At 43.3% G+C, this 17,295-nt stretch overlaps 1 protein-coding gene across 1 annotated transcript in view; it reads left to right on the plus strand.

Moving 5' to 3' along the window:
* The window catches only part of LOC124788446 (beta-alanine transporter-like), a 121,485-nt gene that overhangs the window by 38,137 nt on the left and 66,053 nt on the right, over positions 1 to 17,295 (plus strand). Inside the window, exon 4 of the mRNA XM_047255718.1 lies at positions 6,654 to 6,822. Within this exon, the coding sequence (XP_047111674.1) occupies positions 6,654 to 6,822 (169 nt within the window). The remainder of the gene's footprint in view (positions 1 to 6,653; positions 6,823 to 17,295) is intronic.

Consider the following 17,295-nt stretch of genomic DNA (forward strand, 5'->3'; position numbering starts at 1 on the left):
GAGGTTATGGCATCAACATACTTAGGTTCTAGGTTCCATTGTGTGGTGCGACCTGGGACCTCAGAGGCTGCTGGAATTTCTGTTTCCGCCACAGGAGTGGAACAGATAGGATCTAGTGGCATGGGAGACACAGGAATCTCCTTCTAGGAGGAGTTCGCCTTATCTTCCTCTCCTTGGAGGATTTGGATGATATTGTGACCTCTTTGAATCAATTTCAGGTAATGATGGCGATGACAAAACCCTGCAACCAGCAGCCTCTGGTTTCATCAGCCACTGGCTGGTGTCTGGCATTAGAACAGCAGAAACCTTGCAAGAAAATTTCCCAAGCGACGTCTTCCTGGTGAGAGAAGCGGGAGGAAGATGATGTGTCTCTAGCTGGGAGGTGGAGACCGATATACGTAGTAGGTGGGAAGCCAATGATCCTGAAGTAGGTGTGGGGAATGCAGCAAGAGGAGAGCCGCCAAACATCAGGAGGCAAACATAGTCACCAAAGGTGGCGACGTCGTTGTAGCTGTAGCATATGACACTGTAATACATACTGAGTGCAACCACTTATACTTGCCCCGCTTGATAAGTTAGCTTGCCCAGAGTCTTATATTCTTATAATTTCTGCTCTCTCTGGAAAATGATGCAGCCTGACAGGCAGGGAGAGTGGTGCTTTCCACAGTTGACACATATGGGAAGGAGGGACACTAGGAGCATTTGGATGCAACAGTCGTCCACAATCTGTACAGATGGGGCTAGCATGGCAATGCGAAGGCATGTACCCAAAAATCAAACGCTTGATGCACCACATGGGGGGCGAGAGGGAAAAACATTCGGTTCCACATCGCATTGGTGTACCATCACCATGAGCTTTTAAGGCAATGGATCACCCTCAAAGGCCAAGGTGAAGGCACTGGTAGCGATCCTATTGCACGTTGGCCCCCTATGGACACCCCATCACTCCAAGTTGACAGGTAACTCATCGTCAGATTGCAAGAGCAGGTCTCATTGGAAAATGATGCCCTGAACCATATTCACACTAGAGTGGGGAGTGTGAGGAATTACAATCACCTGTGACAAGTGAGCAGCGTCTGTGACTCGGTGGGCGATGTTACTTCGATTAAAACTGACTGACTTTTCATTTTACAGATTTCTGCCACGACCCCAGGTTGTATTCTATGTTCTCCACAAAGAACAAGGGTTTCGTGGCCAAGAAGGAATCTCTGTTAGTCCTTGGGCAAAATGAGTTATAGGGGAGCATTTCTCTGCTTGCTGCTACGCCCACTGTTTCCCCCACAGCGTAGCCAGATAATGGGACATTTTAGGGTTGCATCTCTCTGCACTAAACGAGGACGCTCTCCCACAGAGACTGCTGGAGCCATATGGCCACCTGCAGGAGATAACTTCATCTGCTTCGTTTGTGGCTCATCTGCCATGGTGCCTCCCACACTGAACGTAAGCTTTCCCAGTGGGCATCACCTGGACACAGCAATGGCTACTGGGTCACTAATCAGTTGCTTGGAATCCTCCTGGCCCAGTCATGATGGGCACATACTCCTTGGCATACATGGCAAGTCTTCACCTCAGGCAATAACAGTGTGATCCCTGCGTAGTTAGGGGGTACCACAGCGCAGGTTCTTGACAACCCCTCCCCCACAATGGGATGGCTGCTGTGTTGGGTATTGGGTGTACTACATTATTAAATGGAAGGGTGTAGGATGGAAAGACACAAAGGTGGAGCATACACCACATTGGTCAATGTTCCCTGTAAGATCTGCACTTCTCGAAAATTTTGAAAATTGGTGACAGGTCCAACGTGACAATGGAGATCATATATTTATTTAATGAAAAGTTGCAAAGAAACGTCGGAAGTACAGACTCGAATCCCAAATCATAAACCAGGTCCAAGAAGTGTCTGCGCCAAGAAAACTGTCTGTCGGAGAGTCAGAGAGGGGGGGGGGGGGGGGAGTGATAGTGGAAGTATAAGCTTAGAGCACGGATAGAAGAATTGCTGCAAAGGCTGGGACCCTGTGGTAGCCAAGTACATACTCACAAAATGGTAGCGCCATGGGGTAGAGGGTGGGGATGGTGGTGGGAGGGAATTTTATAATGTGATGTTGATATAATACGAAGTGATTTTTACATGTGCAAGACTTGTGAGGTAAAACATCACACATAAATCAGTTCACACATACATTTTATAAGAATGTGGAGAGATGACCTGGTAATGATGGCCCATTGTTCTCACCATCATAAGCTTTCAATCCCCTTTTCTTTAGTCACCTGCACTGGCAATTATTGCGTTGGTAGGGCACCACTGGTTCGCTTTGTCAGTGTCTTACCTGTGCGACATGAAACGAACAAAGAAAACAACACTTTAGTACAAACGTCATACGCAGAGAACGAATAATACACTTTAATACTTGCCTGGTGTGTTGGTCAAGCAGGAAATAAGGATGGTGCATTTCGCTAATATCCGGAACACCATTTATTCCTCACCCCAAGCCGAGTGACCTTAAGTTTGATTTTAGACGTTCACCATTAAGAACAAAGATTTGATTCATTTTTTAACGAAACTGACTCTCTTCTCAGTGCGGACTGACGGCGTCGTCGATAACTAGTCGTTCCACAAATTCATCCCCTTTACATTAATAGTGGTAATGAATGACTAACATCCGTTTGCCACTTACTGTGTGACGTTTATGGTTGCTTAACAAAGTTTTTAATAATGTTTTCTAGATAAATCTACTTTAAAAGTCCCATAAAACTAAGTTTCATGTAACTCTCCACTGAGTGTCTTTAACATTAGTTAGCCTTCGAACTCTCTCTCTATCTTATAGATATATACGAGGCAATATTAACTGTGTGACTTAGAAGATAGATTAACTAAAGGCGAACTACGTTTGTAGCATTTGTAGACTTAGACAAACCTTTTGAGAATGCTGGGTGGAATACTCGCTCTAAATATCTGAAGGTAGCAGGGGTAAAATACAGGAAGTGAAAGGCTGTTTACAACTTGTACAGACACTAGACGGCAGTTATAAGAGACGAGGTGCATGAAAAGGAAGCAATGGTTGAGGAGGAAGAGAGAGAGGGCTGTAGCCCATCGCCAATGTTATTCAGTCTGTACAATGAGCAATCAGTAAAGTAAACCAAAGAAAATATTGCTGTAGGAATTAAATTTCAGGGAGTAGAAATAAAGACTTTGAAGTGTGGCGATGATATTGTAATTCTATTAGAGACAGCAAATGACTTGCAAGAGGAGTTGAACGGAACTAGCAAGGAGGATATAGGATTAAAATCAACAAAAGCGTAGCAAGGATGATGGAATATAGTCGGATTAAATCAGGTGATACTCAGGGAATTAGATTAGGAAACGAGACACTTATAGATCGGTTTCGCTATATGGCAGAAAAATGACTGATGATGGCAGAAGAAGGAGTTAAAAAATCTAGACTGTCAACGGCAAGCTTTCTGAAGAATATACGTTCAAGTGTTAGGAAGTCTTTTCTGGAAGTATTTATGTGGAATGTAGCTACGAATGGATGTGAAACGTGGACAGCAAACAGTTTAGATAAGAAGAGAACATAAGGTTTTGAAATGTGGTGCTACAGAAGAATGCTGAAGGACAGATGATCAGATCATGTAGCCAATGAAGAGGTGCTGAATCGAAATAGAGAGAAAAGAATTTGTGACGGAACGTCATTAGAAGAAGACAGAACACATTATGAGACATCAAGGGATCACCAATTTAGTATTGGAGGGACGTGTGGGAGGTAAAAATTGTAGAAGGTGACCAAGAGAAGAATACAGTAAAAAGGTTCAAGAAGATTCACAAGAATGTAAGTTGCAGCAATTATTCGGAGACGAATACTTGTGACTTCAAATAACAAAATTACGAGAATATTGCATAAGTAATGTCTGTCATACACTGAAGAATCATCATTCTTTCATACCTTAGAACTGCCATGTTTAGTCTCTATTAGTGCTGAGTGATTTTTACATTCCATAATTTAATATTTCTTTCCACGAAAAAAAAGCAAAAACAAAAAAATAACATTTTAGTACACACATCATACACAAAATACGTAAATAAATAATACACTTTTCTTGACTAGCTAATTTCGCTGAAGGGGAAACTAAGGACTGTACAGTACACTAAAATCTGCAGCAGCACAAAATGGCACTCTAACAAAGTCACATATGGCTAAGGGTAAGCTCAATCTGAAGCAGGTACTGTCTTATTCTGTATCCTTGGTTTCCTTTGAACTAACTTAACTCTGTTAGCTGTAGGGAGCCGCTTACCTCCAAACTACAGCGCATCGTGGAACTGACGCATAAAGAAACCACCCTGGATACTGCTAGTTTAGATTTGTAGACACACTCTTGTAAGATGGCAAGAACTATGCCCCTTACATGAAGTCATTAAAGATCACCTAACTCACATTGAGCGAACAGTAGGGCTCAACAAAATGACTGACAAGGCACAATGCATCTTGTAGAGGGTATAGTATGGACATAGTGGAATAATTAATGTCGGGTGATGGTTTTAAAGTAATTCACATGACATGAAAACTTTGTGGAAACGAGTCACTTTACTGGACGCTAGTTTACCCCAGGGAAGTATTTGACCGTGGCTGGCTGGGAGAGTGGCTAAGGGAAGCGACAATAGGCAGCTTAGGGCGGCTCAAGCTCTGAGAAAGTGGTAACGGTGCGCGGCCTCCAGTCACCTTAAGATGAGTGACAGTGAGTGGGTGGTTGACCCTGACTCCATGCTGGTGTACCGGGAAATAGACGGAGAGCTTGTACGCCTGTTGATAAATGTCCGTCGTCCCATTTTCTGTGAAACATGCGACAAAGCCACGCAAAGCTACGGTGGAGCAGTCAACAGAGGTCAAAATATGCGTGTTCGTGACTATAGCAACTTCACGCTGAATTCATGGTCCGCAGAGCCTGAAGTAAATCAGGTGAAGAGCGAAAGCATGAAATACGCCAGCCTCCAATGGGAACGTACGACCAAGGGATTTGAAGTACTCTCCTGGGAGTCTGAATTCCGGAAAACTTGATGATTGTGCAGATGTGAGCCTTGATGTGTGGCCTGGGGGGAGCTAAATAGAACAAGTTGAGAGGAAGGGAAATTTTGTGGGAATTTGTTCACTTCCCAGAGCAGGCATTGGTCGGCACTGGGAAGCGACACATAATTAACGCAACTTGCGGTGTAATTGGCGTAAGTGATTTTGCCGGAGGGGAAACTGAGGTGAAAAGGGGACTGGCAGAAGTCTCAGTAGAGGTCTTCCGTTCCCAGCTTGCCTGGAGTGTGGACGTGGCGTTCTTTACTCAGCTTGCCTGAGAAAGAGTGAGCATCTCTGCAGTTTAGGACTTAGCAAATGGAACAATTGAGCTTGGAGATAGAAAGTTTTGGTTCAGCTATGTATTGAGCAAGATAGCTAGGAGTGAATAGGCGAGCACAGCCTTGCAGCACCACGAGGTCGGCCGACGTCCACACAACGACGATGCTCCCCCACGCTGTATTCGGTGATATTGCGCCTGCCCCGGCCAGTAATTAATTTGTTGGATCATGTTGGCAAAGTTTCCATGAGGGTTTCATGGGCCATGTACTGTAGAATTCTTCTCGCACTTTGCATTGCACCTGGGTCAGTCGACAGAAATTACTTTTGAGTTATCGAGCTTTACTCCACGCAAACGCAATTTATTACCACTGCCTGGTAGGAGAGTGATGTAATGTGATGATTGAAGCTTGTGAGTTAAAATAAATTTGTGATAATCGACTACATCTGTTTTCAATCAAGTAGTTGAAATCCCAAGTCACTTTCCTAATTAATTTTATGTTCAACATTTGCATCTGGTGTTCAATAGCTGCATATAATATCAATGTGCACCCCTTTTTAATTAAAAGTGATCAATTCTGAATCAATTAATGTCAACACTGCCACCGCAGTTCAATCAGGAGTCACAGGGCCTTATTACTTTCTTTGCATTATTTGATATTGCGGCAGTTTTGCACTCTCTGTTGATCTGTTAGTCAATTAGCTGGGGTGAACACACGCCAAAACCAGATAAGCGACGGGTGTGGTGTTACACTTCAAACAATTTAGCCACAAGTATGAAAATATGTCGCAAAACATATGTCCCTTGGCCCCTGAACCAATTTCAGTATGTCAACTGACTACTTCGAATAATAAGAGCACAACTTTCATCACTTTCAAAACAAACAGTTTCATATTGTGACATGTGAGATGAATGCATAGAAATTTGCCTGTAATCGCATTGTAATAACAACACGCACAAGGTTCCTGTCAGCTGCTTTATGTTCTCTAAAGCTGTTTCTATTTTTGTGCTTTGTTGGTAATATCAAATTTCTCTGAGGCAATTTATATGATCTCTTCATTATATGTTAATCTCATCGAACTCTGGTTTTGATTGTATAATATTTTTCTCTATAAATTTAATGTGTATCTTATGTAACCATAAGCTTATGTGGACTCAGTATTATTCATTTGTTTGTTGTTATGCTAAGTGTTGCATTTTATTTGTAAATGTTAGTGTACACAGTAATATGGAAGTGTATCACGTGAAATAAGTTAAAATAAAAAAGCGTGACATTTTATATTTAGTAATTAAATAAGATGCTGATTTTGATATTTCAGGGACGGAATTGACAGATATCAGAAACCGCTCTTGTATCAATTGCATGGCATGGGTTGGTCTACCTATAGGATTGGTGTCTGCCTGCTTGTGTGTTCAGATGTTTCCCAGCTGGAAGCACTCCATGCTTTTTGCAGTACTGTGCTGCCTTATATTACTACTCTTCTGCAGGTAAGATGATGGATATACACGCAGGCCTGCTAATAGGCGATTTGAGATTTAATATTACGAGTAAGTTGAAAACATAAGTAATGTCAGGCTTACTTGTTGTTGCAGAGGTATCAACTGATATGCAATATCGATGCCTATTCCTATGTGCGTGTAATAAATGATACTTACGCTTCTGTAACTCGTTTTTTGTGGACAAGGTATAGAGGTGCATCTATCAAGGAACGTCGAGCACCCTTTTTCATGCTGATGTCGGGGGCCACGTGTTGTGGCGTGACAACGAAATCGTTGACGAGCCGTTATCATTCATGACCGCTGTAACATCGCCGACGTGCACGTAACTCCCAATGGGGTTTCACACGCTATCTGATTAAAAGTATCCGGAGACATACTGAAGCCGGTTCCGTCTTGTCTTGACTTGTCCTACTTCCCAGTAAGTCTTGTAATTTATTTCTTGGGGTTTTCGTGGTTCTTTTTGTAGTATGCCGCCGGGTGCAGCGACCTGGATGCGGTACTGTGACCAAAAAGTATTGTTTTACTTTGTGACGACAATCCTATTTTGTAAATATTTCTGATCTTATTTAGGTACGAACAAGATACACAACCTGGCCCCAAGCAACATAGTTCATTATTATTGAAACCTGGTTGGCAGGTACTCAGAGAGCGCACAGGATAAGGTTACGATTGTGGATGGTGCTGTAAACAGTTACTGTGAGTTGCACAATCAAACACACAACTTTATTTTTCTAAGAACCACTTATTTACAGATTGCTTTAAAAGATCACAATTAGACAATACGGCTGAAGGCCTAGTTAAAGAAAACTTGAGATGCTTTCTGGGCTGAAGTCCAAAAACCGTACCAGAAACGAGAATGGCTGAAGGCCTGGCTTAGAAATCAAACGCAATTAAAAATAGAAGGTAACATTTAAAAGAAAACATGCAATTGAAAACAATTAGCGGCTGAAGGCCTACACTACACGTCTGAAGGACAACTATAATTAAAACACATTAATAAACATTTTTTTCTAACCAAGAAGCTTCTTTTTACACTTATAACAGAATGGCCAAAAGCCTAATTAAATAAATATTAACTTATTGCAGGGCTGAAGGCCACAAAAAATTTGAAACAACGCCTGAAGGCCTGAAAAACAAGTCATACAAACAATTTAAACTAAACCCCTTCCTTCTTATAAAAAAATTTTCCTTTAAAGAATACACACTGCTGAAGGCCTTATAAAAGGGGTTCACGTAAATCCTCGGCTGAAGGCCACACATAACACATCAAACAACTAACGGCTTAGGGCCAGGATTACAAACAATTGCAGATAGAACCAATTTTAAGGAACAAACATGGCTCTGAGCACTATGGGACTTAACTTCTGAGTCCCCTAGAACTTAGAACTACTCAAACTTAACTTACCTAAGGACAGCACACACATCCATGTCTGAGGTAGGATTCGAACCTGCGACTGTAGCGGTCGCGCGGTTCCAGACTGTAGCGCCTAGAACCGCTCGGCCACTTCGGCCAGCCCACTGGTGCACTTCCCTGGCAAGTAACAGTCAGTTTAATAATTAATCACAATATAGGAAGACGGCTGCAAGATTTTGCTGACTCCAACACATCATACGTTGCTGCTAGCCCGAACGGCCCTATCTGAGGTCGTCAGTACCCTAGACTTAGAACTACTTAAACCTAACTAACCTGAGGACATCACACACATCCATGACCGAGGAAGGACTCGAACCTGCGACTGTAGTGGAAGTGCAGTTCCGAACTGAAGCGCCTAGAACCGCGACAGGCCGTCTGTCACCATATGTGTTGGTCGGCCTGATTTGTCTGCTTCTTCATTTGTAACTTTCTTCTTTTGTTAAGTTTACCTTAAGTTTAACTTACTTTGCATGTGGTTTACAGTTTCTACCTCCTTTTGGTAATCGAATGTGTTTAGGGGAATTTCATTGGGCCTCTTTAAAATGTAACTGACATTAAATTTGACTCTGTGGGTGGCTTGAGGTTACTTTATTTATTGTGTCTGTTGTCCTGTCATTGTTGGGCTTGTCATGTCTTCTGGTTATATCCAGAATGTTGAGTTTGTTTTCTTCTTCTTCCTCTACTACAAACTTTATGTTGTTGTGCATACTACTTACATATATGCTGCAATGTGTCCTGAGCCTGATCTAGCATAGGCATTGAAACACCAAAGAAACTGGTATAGACATGCGTATTCAAATACAGTTATGTAAACAGGCAGAAAACGGCGCTGCGCTCAGCAACGCCTATATAAGACAACAGGTGTCTGGCACAGTTGTATCGCTGTATCACTTCCTCTCTCCACCTCCACACCCTCCATTTCCTTCATCAGGGCAATTTCCAGCACCTCCCCTCCCGGATGTTGAATTTTGCCATGACATATACCCTTCATTCCAACTAACCACACCTTGTTCCCCCCCCCCTCCCTAGGGCCCCCTTTTCCTCTCCCCTCCTTCTCCCAGAACGGATTTTCCTTCTTCTCCTCTTCAGTCCCTGCATCCCATCCTCATCTCTTTCCTCTCCCCCACATCCTTCCCTCCTCCAACCTCTTCGGCGAGCCCCCCCCCGCCCCCGCCCATCTCCACCACTCTCTTCCCCTCCCTCACTTCTTCTCTTCCCCCTCATCTGCTTGCGGCCAGCAGATCCTCCATTGTTCTCCTTGTCATCAGTGTGCTACGTCAGTGTTGTGTTTGGTGCTGTTCTCCTGTACATCGACTGTCGATACTTTTATGCGCTAGTCATACTTCGCCTTGTGTTCCTTTAATTGTCCCAGTGTATGGTTTTTTGTGTGCGCTACTTTTTTATGGTTTTTACCTCCATTTTACAGTCGCCCCTTTTTGTCTATTGTCTTCCATAATGTTCCCCCTTTTTTATATCTATGTCCACCATATTTTCTCCTTTATGTTGTTTTTAAATTCTTCTATTGTATGTTCTACGTCTTTCGGCTGAAGAGCAGCTCATATGCTGCTGCCGGCCGGCTCCAATGGGGAATTGAACTACAATGAAAGAGAAGAAGAAGTGGTGCAGTTGTTAGATTGGTTACTGCTGCTGTAATGGCAGGTTACCAAGATTTAAGTGAGTTTGAACGTGGTGTTATAGTCGGTGCACGACCAATGGGACACAGCATTTCCCAGGTAGCGATTGTGGAATTTTCTCATACTACCATTCCACGAGCGTATTGTGAATATAGGAATCCTGTAAAACATCAAATCTCTGGGGTCACGGCGGCCGAAAAAAGATCCTGTGACAGCAGGACCCACGCCGACTGAAGAGAATCGTTCAAAATGACAGAAGTGCAACCCTTCCGCAAATTGCTACAGATTTCAATGCTGGGTAATCAGCAAGTGTCAGCCTGCGAACCATTCAACGAAACAGCATCGATATGGGCTTTCGGAGTCGAAGTCCCACTCCTGTACTCTTGATGACTGCACAACACAAAGCTTTACGTCTCGCCTGGGCCAGTGAACACCGATATTGGACTGTTGATGACTGGAAACTTGTTGCCTGGTTGGACGTCTGTCGTTACTAATTGTATGGAGTGAATGGACGTGCACGGGTATGGAGACAACATCATAAATCCATGGTACCTGCATGCCAGCAGGGGACTGTTCAAACTGACAGAGTCTGTGTAATGGTGTGGGGGGTGTGCAGTTGGAGTGATACGACTCTGACAGGTGACACGTATGTTAGCATCCTGTCTGATCACCTGCATCCACTCATGTTCATAGTGCATTTCGCATTCCGACGGACTAGGGCAATTCCAGCAGGACAAGGCGAGACCCCACACGTCCAGAATTGCCTCAGAGTAGCTCCAGAAACACGCTTTTGAGTTTAAACACTTTCGCCGGCCACCAAATTCCCTAGACATGAACATTATTGATCATATTTGGGATGCATTGCAACGTGCTGTTCAGAAGAGATGTCCACCCTGTCGTACTCTTACGGATTTATGGATAGCCCTGCTCCCATGGTGTCATTTCTCTTCAGCAGTACTCCAGACATTAATCGAGTCCATGCAACGCTGTGTTGCAACACCTCTGCGTGTTCGCGAGGGCCGTACATGATATTTGGCAAGTCCACCAGTTTCTTTGGCTCTTCAGTGTATATTATGTCATCCATCTACTTGTATCAGTAGATGACGTTGTAACCTCTCTTTGTTGACAGAATTTCAAATACTAGTTTTTCGGTATGATTCATGAAGATGTTGGCTAGTGTTCCTGAAATAGGTATACCCATAGGTAAACATCCTTGATCGTAGTACTCCTAATTGAATTCAAAACAGTTTTGTTGTATTATTAACTGTAACAATGTTATTGTTTCATCCACATGTTGCTGAGGATGCTGCTTGTGTTTCATCAGGTTTTCTTCAATTAGTTTAATTACCTCGTTAACAGTGATGTTAATGTAATGATAATGTACAGTTTTCCTAAATCGAAGCAAAGCAACGTAGTTGTACATGATTTCTTTATTATCTGTTGTGTTTTTACCTAAATAGCAATTTTTTGTTGTCCTACTATTATCAGATGTACAATACTGAATGAACAGAGATTCCATCTGCGCTGTTAGTAGGTTTGTAGGAGGTACACTATCACTATTCACCTCATGGGAATGTCAGTCTTATGGATTCTGGGATCGCATCTCATATTGGGTGCCTTCAGGTTTTCAAGTCCTTGTTTCTCCCTGTGTGAAAAGTATACACTATGTTATCGAATGTGTTTTTAACATGTGTTGAAAATCTATATGTTGGAATGGATTTTGATTTTGTATGTTATTTTCGAAGATAGAGTCCATGGTAAATCAAAGTAACATGATAAATATTATGTTTGTTTGGAGGTACATGTTTACAGTGCTCGTAGACATTTAAAGCCCTTCGCCACAACATCATAATATTCTAAACCAAAATGTATGTACGACGTCAGAATCAAAGGAAGCAATGTAAGCTGACGAACTGAGGATACAAGGACAGTCTCTATGGCCTGAGACTACAAGATTGTGATCCAAGATGACGGTCTGCGGATACGAGGACAGTAGGTATGATATTACAATCCAAGACGGCGACCCCAGATAGTGACCTGGAGATATGAGGACAGTCTACATAGACGCCATGTCACTTACATCTAAGATGGTGGACATATGGAAATAAGGACGACCTGATGGTTGTAGGATCCCTTAATCTAATCTGAAAATGGCCAGACATTCGAAAAATCATCGGTTTTCCCCATTCTGATGATGGTACTGTTCACTCTTGGACATGATACGCTTGTACTATGCTTAAACAATTCCTCCCCCACTCCTCCAAAATTGCAGTTCCGATAATTGTCAACTTTCGTTTGAATCCAGAGAGCTGACTTGTTCTACCTTTAAAACGGAATGTCTCACATGTTGCTGTCAAATACTCGTCATTATACAAGGGGCGTTTGAAAAGTTCGTGCAAAGTTCGAGAGATGGCACCACCGGCGCGTAGCGCGGTCATGTTTCGTTAGTAGCAAATGGTTCAAATGGCTCCGAGCACTATGGGACTTAACTTCTGAGGTCATCAGTCCCCTAGAACTTAGAACTACTTAAACCTAACTAAGGACATCACACACATCCACGCCAGAGGCAGGATTCGAACCTGCGATCGTAGCTGTCGCGCGGTTCCAGACTGTAGCGCCTAGAATCGCCAGGCCACTCAGGCCAGCAGTTGGTAGCATCTTTGGAAAGAACGCACACAAAGTTTCAGCCGTATTGGTCTATTTGTTTTTGTTTGGCATTAGTGTGAATTAAGGAAGTCGAGTGATTGTCAAAAAATGGACAAAAAACAATGTCGTGTGCTGATTAAACATTTCTTTATGAAATTCAAAAAGCCTCAGGAGACCAATGAGAAGCTTGATAAACATTACGATGTCTCTGCACCTTCGATTAGAACAGTTTATAAGTGGTTTCAAAATTTTCAGACTGCCCATATGGGCACAAGTGATGCTGAACGTTCTGGACGCCCTGTGGAAGTTACAACTCCAGAAATCATTGATAAAATCCAGGATATGGTGATGGATGACGGAAGAGTCAAGATGCGTGATAGTGCCAGTGCTGTGGGCATCTCGAATGAACGGGTACATAATATTTTGCATAAACATTTGGAGATGGGAAACCCATCAGCAAGATGGGTTCTGCCATTGCTCACGCTTGACCACGGAATCGTGTGAAGTGTTGCAAGGATGGTTTGCAGCTGTTCAGGAAGAATCCATAGGACTTTAAGCGTCGTTTCGTCACTGTGGATGAAACATCGATACATTACTATACCCCTGAGACCAAACAACAATCTAAACAATGGGTTACCAAGGGATAATCTGCACCAAAAAAGGTGAAGACCATTCCTTCGGCCGGAAAGGTTAAGGTGACTGTCTTTTGGCATTCGTAAGGGTCGATCCTCATCGACTATCTGGAAAAGGGTAAAAAAATTACAGGTGCATATTATTCATCCTTATTGGACCGTTTGGAAACCGAGCTGCATGAAAAGCACCGGCAATTGGACCGCAAAGAAGTCCTTTTCCATCACCACAATGCACCAGCACACACCTCAGCAGTTGTGGTCGAAAAATTAATGGAAATAGGATTCCAACTCGTTTCACATCCCCCTATTCTCCCTCGGACTACTATTTGTTCCCCAATTTGAAGAAATGGCTGGCGAGCGAAAGATTTTATTCAAACGAGGAGGTGAATGCAGCAACTAATAGCTATTTTGCAGTCTTGGACGATTCCTATATGGGATATGTATTCACTTGCACCTTTGTTATTTAAGCGAATATAACACTGGGGAGGGCCCTCTGCCATACTTGCAAAGTTCACCACCAGGCTGTAAGCCGCATGTAGCCATGCATCATGAATCGTGAGTGCGTTGTCAGTCTGGGCTGGACCAACGCCAGAGTTATCCTGCCACTGCCGCTAGCAAAAGCCACCTGGTCGCACTGGAAATAAATGCACAATGCGTACTGCCAATTGAAATGCCTAACATGATGTGATATTGTTTGTAATGTCTCTGCAGTCGCGGCCCATTAGACCTAAATTAAAATGGCAGGCGGAGTAGGAGAATTTGAAACGCGAGAAGCACACTTGTGCGTTACCGCACATTGAAACTGTCAGGGAAACTGAAAATTCTTCCCAGTTTAAAATTGAACTATAACCCACACGTTTAATTCTGTAAGGGCAATGTATATGTGTGTGTGTGTGTGTGTGTGCGTGTGTGTGTGTGTGTGTGAATTAGTAAGGGACCAAGCTGCTTAGGTGGTCGGTCCCTAGGCTTACGCACTACTCAAACTAACTTAAACTAACTTATGCTAAGAACAATACAAACACTCATGCCCGAAGGAGGATTCGAACCTCTGTCGTGAATGGCGCCTCAAACCGCGCGGCCATTTGGCGCGGCGGGCAATCTATGAAAAAGGGAGATGCTCACCTGTCATCCTGGGGGAAGACTTGTACAATGGGTGAGAAATCGTGAGAAGAGCTGGTTCTTTAAATTCATAAAAATTTATGTGTGGGGTGGACGAAAGCTATGATGAAAATTGTGGTAATTGCTTGTCACAAGTTATTCTAGAAACTCGTCTTTCGTATGTGCTGCAGCCACTTACCAACGAAAATGAAGAATGAAACACAATTTTCCTTTTTACAAGTCGAGTTATAACCCTGAACAGCATGGCAAATACACACTGATCGGTCAGAACGTTATGACTACCGACCTACCATTGATATAAACACGTCCAGGCGATAGGAACATCGCCTGAGGTGGAATGACTGTTAGTCAGTCACAAACCTGTGCGCATAGTATCAGTCTGCGTGCTGTCCACGTGTAGAATGGGGGAGGAGCGCCATGTATCTGAGTTTGACCGAAGGCTGAATGTGATGTCCCAGAAATGGTTCAAATGGCTCTGAGCACTATGGGGCTTAACTTCTGAGGTCATCAGTCCCCTAGAACAGAACTACTTAAACCTAACTAACCTAAGGACACCATGCATACCCATGCCCGCGGCAGGATTCGAACCTGCGACCGTAGCGGTCGCGCGGTTCCTGACTGTAGCGCCTAGAACCGCTCGGCCACTCCAGCCGGCCTGATGTCTCGGCACGAGCATTTCGGAAACTGCACGACTTGCCAGATGTTAAAGGAGTACTGCGATGAGTGTCTTCGACAAGTGGTGAAGCCAACCGGACATCGTGAGGTTTGGCGACCATCCCTCATTATCGACGTTGGATGTCATAGCCTGGGCAGACTTGAAAAACAGGATAGGCGGCTAACTGTAGCGGAACTAACATCAGACTTTAACTCCTGGGCAGGGTACAAGAGTGTCTGAACACACAGTGCACCGAACATACCTAACGATGAGTCTCCACGGCCAGTGGCCCATGCATATGCCAATGTAAACATCACAACATTGGGAACTACTACTGAAATTGGCAAACAGCCATTGGCACTGAACGTTGGCGCAGTGGCAGGGCGTTGCATGGTCTGATGAAACCACATCTTCATCATACCGATGGGAGGGCGTGAATCGGTAGCCTTCCAGGGGAATAGCTCCTTGACACCTGTACTGCTGGACAGACACAAGCTGGCAGTGAGTCCATTATTTTCTGAGGAACGTTCACTTGGGCATCAATAGGTCCAGTGGAGCTCGTGCAAGGCACCATGGTAACCAAGGAAGTATCACACCACATACATCCCTTCATAACGATCATGTATCCAGATGGCAGTGACATTTATCAACAAGGTGATGGGCCGTGTCACGAGCTCAGCAGTGTGATGGGGTGGTTCGAGGTACACAGTGGCGAGTTGCAATTGATGTGCTGCCCCCCCCCCCCCCCAACTTCTCAGGTCCAAACCCGATCAAACATATCTGGGATGTGATTGAATGTGTCATCAGAGGTCATCGACCACCTCTACGGAGTTAAGAGAATTAGGTGACCTGTGTGTGTGGATACGGTGTCAACTCACTCCAGTGACCTACCAAGGCGTCATTCCTTCCAAATCACGCTGAGTCGCTACTGTTATCCGTGACAAAGGTGGACATACCGGCTACTAGGTAGGTGGCCATTATGTTGTACCTGAACAGTGTACGTGATTAAAAAAGAATGACATTTTTACAAGAGTGGAAATCAATAAACTAGCTGCATAAGCCATTTACAGGCGGAATAACTCCGCTCACGTACCTTAAACGTGATTCTTTTGTGAGAATCGCCTTCTGATGAGATGCAGGCAGACAGCCGACAACTGGCTGCCCTTATGTCTACTCAGAGCAGAGGCGTGAGTGAGACTGCACTGCTCAGAGGATGCTGGCCACCAAACATTATCAATCGCTGTGCTGCGTCCCAATGCACCTCAGTTGTAAAAAGACATCGAAACAATCCAGAGTCTTTTGACGATTTTACTGAAGCACACAAACGTTTTTCCTTTCTAAGCTATTGCTGGTTTTATACGTTTTGTAAAAAGTGCAATGAAATCAGATATTTCCACTGGATTTCTATGTCAGATGCCGAAATATTGATAACAAAGTGAAATAGTTGTAAAGAAATAATTATGATATTTACTGCCTCTTTTTGAGAAATGGTAATCATTGCTTAAAAGCACATTTCTGTACGTTACATCATCGATACTGTGTGACACAAAATGAAAAGGTTTCTGATGGCATTGATATGAGTCCAATTTGGCACATAAAATATAATGCATAGTATTGTCCGTAAGAAATGTAGTTTATGAAGTCAAAGAACGATTCCACTGTAGCTGCAGAAAGTTTTCTTGATCGTGATCTCTCACTCACACAGATATTTTGTATGTTTCATACTTCTAATAATGAACTACTAAGTCCAACAGCAGCTACAAAATGCTTGGACTGTTAACCCTCTCACTCTTTAAGACACTGCATCAGTTAAGTTTTTATATAAGTTTCATCTCACTGAAGATGTGTTAAGTGCTTTCGACATAGTGACGACTTGAACTGTAAAGTCAGTCTGTAGGTACTGTGTACTCTTTTACTTCACCTGTCTGAGGTACTTAGTTTTGAGAGTTCACTATGTAAAGCTGTATAACATTTATAAATAATGGAAGCCAATTTGTTACATCTTCTTTTGTAAAATGGGGCATTTTGTAATAATTTTCGTGTAACATGAGGTATTTTGTTACAGCTGCTAATGCTCCATTACCCTATGGCATTGCAACAGCTGAATTATCAAGATTTATCTCATGTAAAAATGTGCTATATCTCTTTGATACACCTGGAGTGTAAAGTCACTGCTCCTTACATCAAGAACTTGCCTACCAGGTGTAGATGCATGCTGTACATGGACAACTATTCGTTTGTACTTACATAAAAGTTCTACTACATGCTCCTGCCTATACGTCAGTGTTACACGGTCGCCTCTTTGTCTAGATTACTGGACATGTAAATCACTCTGTATGTCAAATATACTTTTGTTATATG

Source organism: Schistocerca piceifrons, chromosome 3 (assembly GCF_021461385.2).
Source record: "Schistocerca piceifrons isolate TAMUIC-IGC-003096 chromosome 3, iqSchPice1.1, whole genome shotgun sequence".
In the NCBI taxonomy this organism is placed as follows: Eukaryota; Metazoa; Arthropoda; class Insecta; order Orthoptera; family Acrididae; genus Schistocerca; species Schistocerca piceifrons.